The sequence below is a fragment of the Sorex fumeus genome, unplaced genomic scaffold, assembly GCF_029834395.1.
Source record: "Sorex fumeus unplaced genomic scaffold, SorFum_2.1 ptg000094l, whole genome shotgun sequence".
Lineage (NCBI taxonomy): Eukaryota > Metazoa > Chordata > Mammalia > Eulipotyphla > Soricidae > Sorex > Sorex fumeus.
Window position 1 is genome coordinate 19146967 of NW_026606151.1, and position 15397 is coordinate 19162363.

At 40.9% G+C, this 15397-nt stretch overlaps 1 protein-coding gene across 1 annotated transcript; it reads left to right on the forward strand.

The window, feature by feature from the left end:
* Window positions 1-804: 804 nt before the first annotated feature.
* On the forward strand, window positions 805-10630 carry LOC130040484 (E3 ubiquitin-protein ligase TRIM38-like). The gene is made up of 6 exons (XM_056132606.1): window positions 805-1215; window positions 3778-3864; window positions 4036-4266; window positions 6186-6208; window positions 6305-6417; window positions 10110-10630. Exons 1-6 carry the CDS (start codon window positions 805-807, stop codon window positions 10628-10630), a joined length of 1386 nt encoding a protein of 461 aa, XP_055988581.1.
* The last annotated feature ends 4767 nt before the right edge of the window (window positions 10631-15397 follow it).

The following is a 15397-nucleotide window of genomic DNA, read 5'->3' on the forward strand; positions in this document are numbered from 1 at the left end:
CTGGCAAGCTCCCTGTTGGCATATTCAATATGCCAAAAACAGTAACAATCTCACAATGGAGACATTACTGGTGTCCACTCAAGCAAATCAATGAACAGAAAGAGGACAGTGCTACAGTGCTACTGTTGGGGACACTGAAACTTTATTCATCTTGGGTATTTTTTGTTCTTTGTGGTACAGAGTTGAGTAGGGATTTGAGCTCTGTCGAATCTTCCAGTAAACTCAAATATGATTGTCTCAACAGATTTCTTCTTTGACTTCTTAATAAGTGGTGATACCGGTTACAGTGAAATAATTCGGCTAATAACTTACCTGGTGTTTATTAGAGAATTTCAACAATGAGCAACAATGATCTCTCTCTCTCTCCCTCTCTCTCTCTCTCACTCTCTCTTTCTCTCTCTCCACTCCTTCCTCCCTCTTACTCTTGCTCTTAGTCCTTGACTTTTGTGAGGAATCCTGTCTTTCTTCTCAATTTCTTGACCCTTGGTCCAAAATAAGTTTTTTTTTTGGTGATCTCTTATATCTCAAAGCCACAGTCCATAAGTAGTAAATTGCCTAGTGGGATGGAAAAACTGAATTCTAAATTTTATTAGTTTTAATTCAAAGAATAATGTGTAACAGCAACTATCCTTTTCCTATATGTGCTTCATTTTCACAACCCAATTCATTTCTTCTGTCCAGACAGAATCATCTACACCTGCCGTAGAATTTCAGGTGAAGAGTGAGTGTATCAGTCACTGATTAAGATCCTGGATGCAGCATCTCAGCTTCTGATCCAAATCAAAGGTGTTGAGGAAAACCACCATGGCCTCAGGCTCAGTTACCAAGAAGCTGAGGGAAGAGTCCACCTGCTCCATCTGCCTGGAGCTGATGACTGAGCCCATGAGCATCGACTGTGGGCACAGCTTCTGTCTCACGTGTGTCGTGGGCCTCATTGGGAACCAAAGTTCTGAAACATCACCCCTGGAGACATTTCACTGTCCCCAGTGTAGGTCACCATTGAAATGGGAGAGCATCCGGTCCAACAAGGAGTTAAAAAACATCATTGAAACCATCAAAGAGATGGAATATGAAAGAGTGTGTGAGGAACACAAAGAACATCTCCACGGGTTCTGTGAAGACAACGACCAGCTCATCTGCCAGTGCTGCGAGTACACTCCACAGCTCAGAGGGCATGGCACAGCTCTTGTGGATGATGCAGTCCAAAGATACAAGGTAAGCATGTGAGCCGGAGCATTCAGAATAACCAGGTTCCAGGTGGTGCTCAGAGACCTACAAGTATGACCTCTGTATTTTACTGAGATGTTGATTGACATTGTTGTATTTATAGGAGTGCTTTATTATTTTTTCTTTCACTGTATAGGTTTTTAATTTTTATGAAGTCTTCTATATTTTCTTTTTATTTTGTGATTCAACTGTTTCTGTGCAATTTTTATTATTTAATTTCTCCCTCAGTTTTGACTACGTTTGATTTTGTCAAGTTTGTTAGGTATAAGGCTTTATTCTTATACCTCAGTTTAAGATTATTAAATATAATCTTAGTTTAGGATTATTCATATTTCATAATATAAGCTAGGGAAGTTCATTACTATGACCTGAACTCTTAATATTCTTTGAAGTATTCCAGCTTTTATCATGTCAAATTTTTTAAAATTAGCTTATGATGGTTACTCAATAAACCGGGTCCTTACTACTTACCAATATTCCATAGGATGGTCAGACTTTTTTCCCTTTGTACTCTTTTTCTTCTGCAAATCTCAGACTGGAGAGATAGTACAATGGGTTAAGTGTTTACCTTCCACAAGGCCAACCAAGCTTCATTGCCCAACACTGCACTGTGGATAGCCGCCCACAAGTACCTCCTGGAGTGATCACTAAACACAAAGCCTGTGTGCCCTGAACAACCCCCACCTCCCTCCAAAAGAAAATATTCTATTTTATACTTCTTAAGCACAAACAAACATCTCAATATTGTAGTGTTTCATATGATGTATAAAATTTGAAAGATCACAATTTGCAATACAATGCTTGAATCTGGACATAAGGGGGACAGAGACACATTATCATTGTCCTATGATCCAGTAACGTAAACAAACTGGTCAAAACATATACCTCTTAGGGACTGGAGTAATAGCACAGCGGGTAGGGCTTTTGCCTTGCACGCGGCTGACCCGGGTTCAATTCCCACCATTTCATATGGTCCTCTGAGCACTGCCAGGAGTAATTCCTGAGTGCAGAGCCAGGAGTGACACCCGTATAGGAATCACATAGATAGAAAGTAAGGTAAGGGAATTTACCTGACTCACAAAACATAGGCCATGGTGGATGAGGATAAAGAGACATAGGATGACTTTCCCTAAACGCCTAAATTTCTCACTCAGGTCACATAAGAGGGCTGCCCTTTCTTTTTGTTTTCTGAAACATTACCTTTATTTTTCTTTCGTTTTAGGTTTTTACTTTTTATTATTTATTTATTTATTTTTTGCTTTTTGGGTCACACCTGGCAATGCACAGGGGTTACTCCTGGCTCTGCACTCAGGAGTTACTCCTGGCGGTGCTCAGAGGACCATATGGGATGCTGGGAATTGAACCCGGGTCGGCCGCATGCAAGGCAAACGCCCTACCCACTGTGCTATCTCTCCAGCCCCTATATTATTATTATTTTGCTTTTTGAGTCACACCAGGCGATACTCAGGGGTTACTCCTGGGTCTGCACTCAGGAATTACTCCTGGCGGTGCTCAGGGGACCATATGGGATACTGGGAATCGAACCCAGGTCATCCGCATGCAAGGCAAACACCCTACCTGCTGTGCTATGGCTCCAGCCCCCCCTGGAGCGATGGTTTTTATTTTTTTATTTATTTTTTAAATTATTTTTTATTGAGTTACTGTGAGTTACAGTTACAAAACTTTCCTGTTTCGGTTTCAGTCATACAATGAGCAAGCATCCACCCCTCCACCAGTGTACATTTTTCCACCACCAAAGTTAATCCTTCCCCCAACCTGTCCCATCCCTTCCCCCTGCCTTTATGGCTGACAATTTCTCTCTTTCTCTCTCTCTCTCTCTCTCTCTCTCTCTCTCTCTCTCTCTCTCTCTCTCTCTCCTTTTGGGCATTATGGCTTGCAATATAGCTACTGAGAGGCCATCATGTCTGGTCCTTTATTTACTTTCAGCACACATCTCCCATCCCAAGCAATCCCTCCAACCATCTCTGACTTAGTTATCCCTTCTGTATCCCAATTGCCTTCTCCCTCAGTACATGAGGCAGACTTCCAACTGTGGAGCTACCCCCTGACCATTGTCTCTACTGTCCTTGGATGTTATTCTAATATTATTATTTTATATTCTACAAATGGGTGCAGTCATTCTATGTCTATCACTCTCTTTCTGACTCATTTCATTTAGCATGATACTCTCCATGCTGCACTTTCTTATAATAAAACAAGGAAATGAGGCTAGCACTGCTGTCTCATTCCTTCTTTATTCTGTCTAGATTTCAGCGCTCTCTTTCCCTGGTCATGGTGTAATTAAATCCATTCCCAAGACTCACTTTATACAGTGAAGAAATGATGATAACAATCTTATCGACATCTCAAGATCAAATGTGTCATTGAAGATAGTGAGGCTTTAAGACACTTCCTTTGTCCTCTCTGCATGGAAAGACTCAACAAATGCTTCCTGTTTTTTCTAACAGTTTCAAAGGAATAGGATTCCCACTGCATGCCTATGAAGATTTTTCTAATAGCTTACATTTTATTAATACAATTTTCATACAGGAAAAGCTCCAGAAAACTTTGAACAACATAAAAGAACTATGTCAGATTCAGAAGGTGCTCACACAAGCTGAAATAACTAAATTGGAGGTAAGATTTTATCCATTAAAATAAAATTATTTTCTATCCTCGAACTTAGTCCTTCCTTATTACTGTTGAATCTATTTCCACAGTTTCTCTGTATCTACATCACTTAGTTGTTTACATATCAATAAGCATTGAGTTTGTTTTTGCTTTCTGAACACACTCTCTTCTTTCTAGGATAATATAGCATGTAAGAGACAGAAAATCCAGTTTGAATTTCAGAATCTCCATAACTTCCTGTATGAAGAGGAAAAATCTTATCTATGGAAGCTGGAGAAAGAAAAAGAGCAGACTCTCAGAAGGCTGCAGGATAATTTAGTATATTTGGAAAAGCAGAGCAAGGAATTCAAGAAATGCATCCTAGAACTCAAGAAGAAATCTCATGACTCAGGACAAAATTTGCTGCAGGTGAGACATTTTAACTCCAAGTACACAGACATGAACGGACATGGCTGTCCCAGGGCTCCCTTGTGCAGAATGGAGGGGAAGGCCTTTTAGACAAGTAAGGCCTGCATGTTTTAGTGCAATCAATAATGTATGCTAGTGTGGGAAATGGAAAAGAATGCTCCTGTATACATTTGTGTATGCAGACTGACCTCCATTAGTGTTTAGAACATCTGTAAGTTAGAAATTATTGCTCTGCCTCTGTTGAAACATTGGCCATATAGAACAAGGAAACACATTTTTATAATTTTATATGAATAATTATAAAATTAATTTAAAATTATTTATAAGTAAAGGCACTTACTTGACTTTACCCCACATGCACACAGCACAGACTATTAAACTCTCTTTAAGAAAAGACTCTTCCATAAGACTCAAGGATTATAAAATGGGGTAACCAGAATGAGTGTTAGAGTGATTCTCTGTTTTCTAATACCTTGCTCTAAGAACTGTTGAGGAGCCTGTTTTCAGTTGTGTGAGTGATTCACCACTTTAAAATAAAAAATGTCTGAAGCTATTTATTCAAGACACTATAAATCTGCTAGAGTTTATACTATAAGGTTAAAAATGTCCCAGGACTTCCATAACACCATAACGTTCCTACTGCCACTATTTTTAATGACACAGATGAAGGACACTGCATGGATTTATCAGCAAGAACACTAGTGATATGAAATAATAAGAAATTTTCTTAAGGAAATTAAATAGCAGAAAATGAGCCACGTGCCCCTATGACTACAGACACTAAAGCTTGCCACAAGCCTCTGGAAAGAAAGACAAAAAAGACAGACTTTGGTATATTTAGTGTTAGGACAAATATCTATGGAACTTCCATGGAAATTCTTCTACCTGGGAATCCATCAATAAATGAGCTAATAATTGGTTCTCTGTACTTTCCTGGAAATTTAGAAATTTAGGAGTTTAGGGAAAGTCATCCTATGTCTCTTTCTCCTCATCTACCATGGCCTATGCTTTGTGAGTCAGGTAAATTCCCTTACCTGCTTTCTGTCTCTGTGATTCCTATACAGGTCAAAATATATTTTATTCAGACTGGATGCCCTTACAATCACAAAAAAAAGGATATATATATATATATATATATATATATATATATATATCCTTTTGGGCTATACCCAGCGATACACAGGGGCAGGGGTGTCACTCCTGGCTCTGCACTCAGGAATTACTCCTGGCAGTGCTCAGAGGACCATATGGGATGGTGGGAATCGAACCCGGGTCAGCTGCGTGCAAGGCAAAAGCCGTACCCGCTGTGCTATTGCTCCAGTCCCTAAGAGGTATATGTTTTGACCTGTTTGTTTACGTTACTGGATCATAGGACAGTCATAATGTGTCTCTGTCCCCCTTATGTCCAGATTCAAGTATTGTATTGCAAATTGTGATCTTTCAAATTTTTTTACATCATATGAAACACTACAATATTGAGACGTTTATTTGTGCTTAAGAATTATAAAATAGAGTATTTTCTTTTGCGGGCTGGAGTGATAGCACAGCGGGTAGGACATTTGTCTTGCATGCAGCCCACATGACCGACCCAAGTTCGATTCCTTCACCCTTCTCGGAGAGCCTGGAAAGTTACCGAGAGTATCTTGCCCGCACGGCAAAGCCTGGCAAGCTCCCCCTGACGTATTCAATATGCCAAACACAGTAACAAGTGTCACAATGGAGACGTTACTGGACCCGCTAGAGCAAATCGATGAACAATGGGAGAACAGTGACAGTGATTTTCTTTTGAAGGGGGATCATGGGTTGTTCAGGGCACACTTCTAGCTTTGTGTTCAGTGATCATTGAGTTTATAGAGAAGAGCTCCCGTGCCAAGTCCAACAAAGTTCTCACACTCACCTATGTCTTTGCTTCTCTATAGGATGTGAAAGACATCTGCAACAGGTAAGTGGTACCTGAAATCATAGGGGAAATGGTGTGTGTTCATTTACCTGATTGGAACACCCCACTAGTGAAGTTTCTGGTCTCTGTTCATTCTAGGAAGTCTGCTGCGAAACTGGAAATACCTGAGGTCATGTCTTTGGAAATTCAGACTCTGTGCAATATTTCTCACCTTTACTTTGATGTGAAAAAATTCTTAAAGAGTTATCAAGGTGGGCATCAACCACAATCTCTAAATGCTACTGATGGGATTAAACTCAACCTTCACAAATTTTAGCATTTGACTTTGGGCAGGGCCATGGAGAGGTAGTTTAGGATTTTCAGTGTTGCTGTCACATGTCCTTGTTAGTGTACACCAGTGCTTGAACTGGAACATAACATCCTGGTCACCAGGGCAAATAATTCAACTTCCTTCAGTCCCCTTTCCCCCAACTTCAGTAGCTGTGTCACGATCATGATCATCCTGTTGTTCGTCGATTGCCTCGAGCAGGCACCAGTAATGTCTCCTTCGCCCTAGCCCTGAGATTTTCAAAAGTGCCATATTCAAGGTTCTTTCAGGATTGGGAGAATGAGACCCATCATTGTTACTGGTATTTGGCATATTGGGTACACCACGGGGAGTTTGCCAGACCCTGCTGTGTGGGCAGGTTATATTCGGTAGCCGGCCATGCTGTCCAAAGTAAGAATGAGGTAGCTGTGTCAACCCAGGAAAATACTTTCCCATGAGTTGTCATGAAGATAAATGCATCAACCACCAGAAAGTGTGTAAAATGAAGACCTATACTTCTATTTTACAGTTGGTATTTTACTAACACTCATAGCAATATATGAAAGATGAGGATTTTCGACTGCAATGCTGATGGTTTTAAGGTCTTCCCACAAACATGCAAAATGTTAAATTATACTGAAAAACAAATATTAATCAATTACCCATACTAAGATTCCTCTGTCTTAATTTTCTTAAGTGGTTGCTGTGTTCCTAAAATCTCTTCTCTGAAATGACAAGATTCAAAGTTTTGAATACTAATGGTTTCTTTCTGACTGAAAAATTCAGACCTAATATGAAATGTTAGATCAAACCAAATTTCCCTTTTCTCTTTACTTACTCTAACGATCCAGGCTTATGAAGTCAAAGAGATCAACTGAAGATAATTTCATAACTTTGCCTTGAGCTGGAGCGATAGCCCAGTGGGTAGGGTGTTTGCCTTGCAAGCGTCCAACATGGCCGACCCGAGTTCGATTCCTTCGACCCTCTTGGAGAACCCGGCAAGCTACCGAGAATATCTCGCCTGCATGACAAAGACTGGCAAGCTGCCCATGACATATTCAATATGCCAAACATAGTAACAATTGTCACAATGGAGACGTTACTGGGCCCATATGCCAAACACAGTAAAATTGTCACAATGGAGACATTACTGGGCCCACTCCAGCAAATCGATGAACAACAGGAGTACAGTTACAGTGATGAAATGTTTGGTTGGCTGCAAAATATCCCAAGTCATTTAAACAGCCTACTTATTATCACTCATTTTTTTTTTAAATCAGAAACTTGGATAAACTTTGGTATTGCTTTCCTTACAATGTCACAAAGCTGCAACTGTGGTTGTATTTTCTTCTGGAAGCCAAACTAATGAATAATATTCTTGGTTGTTGCTAGAATATACTGTTCCACTTTTTAAGACTTAAGGCCCTTTTACTGGCTGTTGTCTATAAGATGTGTTCAAGAGACTGGAGCGATAGAACAGCGGATAGGGCATTTACCTTGCATGCAGCTTACTGAGTTCAATTCCCAGTATCCCATATCGTCCCCCAAGCACTGCCAGGAGTAAATCCTGAATGCAGAGCTAGGAGTAACCCCTGTGCATTGCCGGGTGTGACTCAAAAGCAAAAAAAAAAATATATAGTGCTCAGGTTCAGGGAGGTTCCTCTGAACTTAATATACAAGGGCCACACATTGTGACAGATTATTCCTTCAAAGTGAGTTTTGGAAAGAGTGTATTAGGTGCAAGCATTTAACAACATAGAGTCTTATATAATGAAATACAATTATAACATAGATATAGATAAATTTTTTACATGCCGAGGTCACTGTCACTGTCACTGTCCTCCTGTTGTTCATGGATTTGCTCAGCGGGCCCAGTAACATCTCCACTGTGACAATTGTTACTGTGTTTGGCATATCGAATATGTCACGAGTACCTTTCCAGGCTTTGCCGAACAGATGAGATACTCTCTGTAGCTTGCTGGGCTCTCCGAGAGGGGCGGAGGACTCAAACTCTGGTCGGCCATGTTGGCTGCTTGCAAGGCAAATGTCCTACCCGCTGTGCTATTGCTCCAGCCAATAAAAAGCTTTAATATATTTTGCTTTTATTACTTGAAAAAATTCTAAATTTTGACATTTGTTTGGCCCCAGAGTATAAATTCTTATTTATTTTTTTGTTTGACAGTTTGTTTGGGGCTCTATCAGTCATGTTGATGTCATGAAAGGTATACCTGGTGGTGCTGGGTAGGCCATGTGGTACCAGAGATCAAAATCAGGGTTTTCCGAACTCAGAGTGTGGGGTCTACCTCCAGGTAGGACTGAGACCCTAGCCAAGGACAGACTTCTCAGACCAGAGGCTGCCTGGCAGTGGTGGTGTTGAATCCCCGGTTTGGACTAGAGGTCACTTAAAATTGGCTTCTTAGTGTCCCCCACCCTGTCCAGTATTCAAAAATTAAGCCCATGATCACCAGTCCGGTCCATATAAATGCAAAGACACCAAGGGTGAAATTCTTGAAACTGTGACTTGCTCATTTCCCCCCATTATGTTGATTTTAGCATCACAGATAGTTCTAGGGACATGAGAATTCCACTTTATACAAACTCCACAAACTCCATTTAGTTCCTGCTCAGAGCTGAAGCTATAGCTTGAGTCAGGATCCTGGGAGTTAGAATTTCCATATTGCTAGGAGCAAGGGATTTGAAAAGGGCACGAATATGTTTGGTCTGCTAACTTGCTGTTAGCACTCTCTAAGGTGATGCTGGTAATGAAGACATTATTGATACTATTTATTATTGCTCAATGACTGGTCCCATAGCAAGCTGTCAAAAATATCCTGCCCACATGGCAGAGTCTAGCAAACTCCCCGTGGCGTATTCTGTATGCCAAAAGCCAGTAACAATGATGGGTCTCTTTCTCCTGACCCTGAAAGAGCCTCGAATATGGCACTTTTTCAAATCTCAGGGCTAGGACAAAGGAGACGTTGCTGGGGCCTGATCGAGGCAATCGATAAACAACAGGATGACAGTGATACATTGATAAAAGATAATATATAAATAAATCAGAGGGCTGGAGCGATAGCACAGCGGGTAAGGCGTTTGACTTGCATATGGGTGACCCGGGTTTGATTCCCAGCATCCCATTTGATCCTCTGAGCACCACCAGGAGTAATTCCTGAGTGCATGAGCCAGGAGTAAACCCAGTGCAATGCCAGGTGTGACCCCAAAAGCAAAAAACCCAAAAAGATACAGTAACTATATTTATCAAAACCATAAAATTTAACACCCTTGCAATTATGATTCAAAACTACAATTAAGAAATTTGGGGGGGTATAAAAGGAAAACGTGCCTGCCATATAGGGTGCAGAAGGAAAATGGGTCACTGGTAGGAAGAAGGGACATTGGTGAAGGAACTGTTAGTGGAATATTGGACACCTGAAACTCCATCATAAACAACTTTACAACTTTATAACTCATGGTGATTAAATTTAAAAAAGAAAACTAAAAAGGAGAAAAAAGAAATTTAAGAAACAGAGGGAGAAGATAAACAAAGAAACATAGGTTTGTTTATTAAACTCTGTTCTCAGAACCAAATTAAAGCGATCATTTGGTGATTTCTTTCTTTTATTGCTGGTTTCGCAGTCAGTGTGACTCTGGATGAAGATACAGCTCATGAAAATCTAATCCTGTCTGAGAATCGGAGAGAAGTGAACCATCAACATCCCCAGAAGAAGCTTGATAATCCAAGGAGATTTAGGGAGATCCCTTGTGTCCTGGGCTCTGAGGGCTTCACCTCAGGAAGACATTACTTCGAAGTGGATGTGAGAAAAGCTTTTATGTGGAATGTTGGAGTTTGTCTGGAAACTGTGCACAGAGACATTAAGGATGAGCCAGATCCTGAAAATGGATTCTGGTCCATCAGATTAAGCAAATGGAATGGCTATGAAGCGCTGACAAAACCCTTAACAACTCTTACTGTGAGGGAGCTCCTCCATACTGTGGGGGTTTTCCTAGACTATGAGGCCGGGCTAGTCTCCTTTTACAACATGGATACTGGCTCCCACATCTTCACTTTCCCACAGGCCTCCTTCTATGGGGGTCTCAGGCCCTATTTCTTGGTTCATCTAAATTCTCCTTTGTTCCTTCCTCAACCAGATGAATAAGGAAAAGAACAAATTCTCTCTCTTAAATTACTCTCTTTAGAGAATTCTAATTTATTTTAATTTATTTAAATTCTATCAAGGCAGAAATTTGTTTCATACTCTTTGATACTCTTTCCTACTTTTAAGAACAGTGCTGAGGTTTTATAGGCACTAATAAATCTCCATCAATTAGTGAATCAAGGACTCTACAAATACCACAACTGATGAGCCTGAGCTTGGGGAAAGTAACATATAACAATGATCATATATTCTCCACTTCTTTCTAAAACAATTCATGTATTTGATTTCTAAGACTCCTGGGCTGACCAACAGAGTAACAACTGCTCAGGCATGCCATATTTCTCAGTTTGTTTGAAATCATGTGAACTTAGGTGTGGGAGTCAGAGAGGGCAGAAGAAGTTATGTGGAAAAGATATAATTGCCTCACTAAAAATTGCCAAAGGCTGTAAAATCCAAATATCAATAGCTGCTCTAACCACTGACATGCTGATCAATATTCTGAGTCATATTCTGGAAGAATAGAAATTTCTGAGAGATAGTGACTTCTACCCTATACTTCTACTTCTACTTCATATCACATATGGTCCCCTGAGTACTGTCATAAATATCCCTTGAGAACAAAGCCAAGAGTAAGCATTGAATATCTCTGGGCATGATCCTAAAAGTACAAGAAGAAGGAGGAGGAGGAAGAAGAGAAGGAGAAGCTGTTTTCTCTTCCCTAAGCTGACTTAGCTAAAAAATTTATACATAGATTTATGTATGTTTCATCATCCCCTTTATACCAAGAGGGACAGAATTTAATCACCTGGAACAGCTCTACAACTTTAGCAACACAGAGAGCAAAGCACTAGAAGGGTGTACAAAGCAGAACCAGCTAAAACTAGCCTCTATCTACATTTACTCTCTCTATAGACAGTAGCCTTTATGTAACTCACTACCTACTATGCCATTTTTGGTCATCTGTCTTCTTTTGTCAACTGGAAAGTCAGGGCAAAGGAAGTCATGACTCCCAGTTTTAACCAGATCAGGAACGCAGCGGTCACCTTCATTGCCAGACTTCCTCTTCCACACCCCTATGTCTTAATTCGTATCAAAGGAACCATCTGTACCCACATCCGGATCTGAGCTGAACGTTCAGGAGAACTCACCCATTCTACTTCTCCTTTATAGTCACACAGAAAGAGATTACCTGATGATGAAATTAAAAGCTACTTGTTGGGAAGGACTATCTAAAGAGTGACTAAAACTCCCAATTGTAAAAAATAATTTCTACTGTGTTGATAAGTTCCTATTGCTGTATATAATTGTAGATCATGTATTTTCATGTTATGAACTTCATAACTTCATCATTAAAATTAATTTGTGTGTGGATTATAACTCTTGCAATTATAACAAAGATTCCAGTGGCAATCATCTTGGTAACTTTTTCTTCACCTGTCTTGCTTCTCCTCAGGATGGTTTTGGAAAGGAATTCCTGAGCCACAGAATATGAACACTTATCAAAAAAAGGCTGTTATCTATTTGGGTCCCATTCTCACCCTCCCTCATTTCCTCTAAATACTTTCAACCTCCAATCTTTGAATGTTTACAGATTTGGGAGCCTTAAGGACTCGATAATTGAAATCGCTGGGCTGGGAGTCACGTGAGAGAGACCTTCTAAGGAGATGTGTGTAAACACAAAAAGATGACAGAGGTCTATCTCTCCCGCCGCCTATGTTTTGTAGTCTCAGGCTGTTTCCGCAACCCTGGGAGGTCAGTGGCGATGGGCAGGCGAAGGAAGGAACAGGGGCCAGTATGGTTGGTCTTAGTTTCAGTTTATTCCAATCCTCTCTCCGTTCACTCCTGTCTCTCTCCTCTGCTTCCCCGAGCCCACTCTCTTTTTTGTTGTTGTTTGCTTATTTATTTATTTATTTATTTTATTAGTGAAACACCATGAAGTACAGTTGTAGACTGACAAATATTTGTTCTTGGGTTTCAGTCATACCACTCATGGGAATAAATCCCAGAGAGGAAAAAAAGTATAGTCGAAGTGACATCTGCACTTGTTTGTTCATTGCAGCACTCTTTACAATAGCCAGAATCTGGAAAAAACCCGAGTGCCCGAGAACAGTTAAAGAAACTTTGGTACATTTACACAATGGAGTACTATGTAGCGGTTAGAAAAGATGAAGTCATGAAATTTACATACAAGTGGTACTACATGGAAAGTATCATGCTAAGTGAAGTGAGTCAGAAAGAGAGGGACAGACATAGAAAGATTGCATTCATCTGGGGAACATAAGGTAAAAAAATATGAGACTAACACCCAAGAATACCCGAGCCCATTCTTACAGTCTCATTATATCCCCCAGCATGAGGAGTTGGGATAACAATTACACATAGGTGTGGTCACAATCAATAGAAGTAGAGTTCTTTCCCTCGGGAAAAGCCGCTTCTAGGACAGATTTTCATTAGCTGGTTGAGCCACTCTAGAGCGGAATCCCCGGGTGTGTTTCTCATCTCCTTGTCCAACAAACATATAAGCATACATAATATAAATCATTTTGTATGGATACAGTAAGAAATACTTTAAACTTATAGAATTGTTCTCCTAGGGCCATCTCGATCTCAGACTACAGTGCTCAGGCCAGATAGTCTTTCCTCTCCCTAGCAGGGTCCAAGCCTCGTCGTTACTTTTGGATCATGATAGCATTTGTCTATAATCAAGCTCTTAACTTAGAGTTAAGAATCGTTAAGAATCGTGGCACTGGGGCTGGAGTGATAGCACAGCGGGTAGGGTGTTTGCTTTGCATGCGGCCAACCCGGATTCAATTCCCAGCATCCCATATGGTCCGCTGAGCTACCGCCAGGAGTAATTCCTGAGTGCAGAACCAGGAGTAACCCCTGTGTATTGCCAGGTGTTGTGACCCAAAAAACCAAAAAAAAAAAAAAGAATCGTGGCACTTTGGCCTGGCCCAATTTGATGCCAGGGTAGCTCACAGCTTGCCCTGGGTCTATTCAGTCCCTCATCAGGACCCTGTTTTTGAGGTGTTAGGACTGTGGGTAACTGAGTCTTAAGTAGAGAAAGCAGATGCCTAGGAGTGAATAATATTTGAAGCCAATTAAATCCAAAGTTACAAAGCATAATATTAGCTGTCTTCATATATCTATACAAAAAGGACATTGCTTTAAAGGAAACTATGCAAAAGACATAAGGAGAGGAGAAAGGCAATATTAACTTATAATACAATTTCAGTGTCCGAGAAGGATCTAACCTTACAAATTAACAGATTCTGATTAGGGGAAAAAGTAATTAACTGGTTGGGGTGGAGAGCATAGAAGTGGTTACAGATAAAGAAAGGAATGGACGTGACTCGGGAGCACTGTGATAAACCTGAGTTTCTTGTGGCAAGGAAGGGAGGAAAAACCAATGTCATCCTACAGAGAAGGGAGTTTCACAGTTGAAGAGAAGATGGTTTCTTAAGTGTAAGATTTAGTTAATAATCCCAGGTTGGAAGTAAAATCTAGGAATGCTTTCTTTAGCCTCTAAGCCCTACCCTACACCACAGAGGGACAACAAAAACATCATCATGCAAACACAATTTTGCAGAGTTCAATTTCATCAGTACTTCTGTGGGTTCAGGGCATCCACCCCCACTAGAAATTTGGCTGCCAAGTCATCTGGTATCTAAGAGTACAGTTACCACTGTGTTCTCCTATAGGAGTTTTGGTGGTGCCCCTGACCCTAGGCCTCTTCTTCTAGATTCTAGTGCTCTTGGTCAGAGGATGAAGTCCAGATGCTGTGGGATCCTGAACTGGGGCCCATCCTTTGTGAGGATGCAGGCACATAAGTTACATACACTTTTCTGCCTTTGTCAGTCACATTGTTCTGGGAACTGCTTAAGATTCTGAAAGAACACAAACACAGGTTTATTGCTTATAATTTTTTTTTTTACATCAAAACAGTCCATCTCTCCAAGTTGGTAATTCTCTCACCCAAAATTCAGTTATTCGTGAGACTCGGGAACAGAGAAACAAAGATGCAGAAGAGAGTGGAGACCAGTAGGTGGCAGTGGAGGGCCAGTCCCCACCCCACAGCTGACCCAAAGGGGGATGACCCTGCTAGGCCTTCTTCCAGGGACAACTCATCAACAGTTCCAGGCATCCACACACACGGGGTGAACTCTTATGACCCCTTCACCTTTGGAGCCCCAACTCCAAATTTAAGTGGGTGCCTCTTCCGTGAAGCCCCCCGCTTCCCTGATATCACCCCCTCAACACCCACTTCCCCCAACAGGAGCTGATTTTCTGATGCTTCTGGTTGGCCTTCTCCTTTAAAGGCTTCTCACCAGAGATATTCAGGCTACACCTTGAGGACCTGATTGATGGGTTTACACTCTTGCATTTTGTTGCATGAATATTCGTTCAGGTGCTGAGACAAGGAATGCAATGCAAGAGAAATTATTTTCATGGAGGATCACTGGACCCTCTCTGATCCTGTGACAAAAGGCAGTGTTCTGAGGTCTCCTTTTATTGACCATGGAACTTCTAAAAGGCACAACACAGTGATGTCATCAAAAGAAGTTACAGAAATAACATGGAGGCAGGCAAAGCATGTATTGTTTCATTGTGTCCACAGGCCAGTGAATTTGTGCCTAAGGAATGAGATACAAAACCTTAACCAAAACTTTTCTTGGGCTTTGGCTTTGCATACCAAAGACAAGGCTGGGCAAGCATCTGAAATCTGCATCCCAAAGACTCCCAAAGGCTGGGCCAAAGCCTACCTAG

Excerpts from the sequence above, each read along its gene's own strand:
- LOC130040484 (XM_056132606.1), top strand. The coding sequence starts at position 805 with ATGGCCTCAGGCTCAGTTACCAAGAAGCTGAGGGAAGAGTCCACCTGC. Across the intron at positions 3,865-4,035 it reads CTGAAATAACTAAATTGGAG|GATAATATAGCATGTAAGAG; the intron begins GTAAGATTTTAT and ends TCTTCTTTCTAG. Across the intron at positions 6,209-6,304 it reads GTGAAAGACATCTGCAACAG|GAAGTCTGCTGCGAAACTGG; the intron begins GTAAGTGGTACC and ends TGTTCATTCTAG.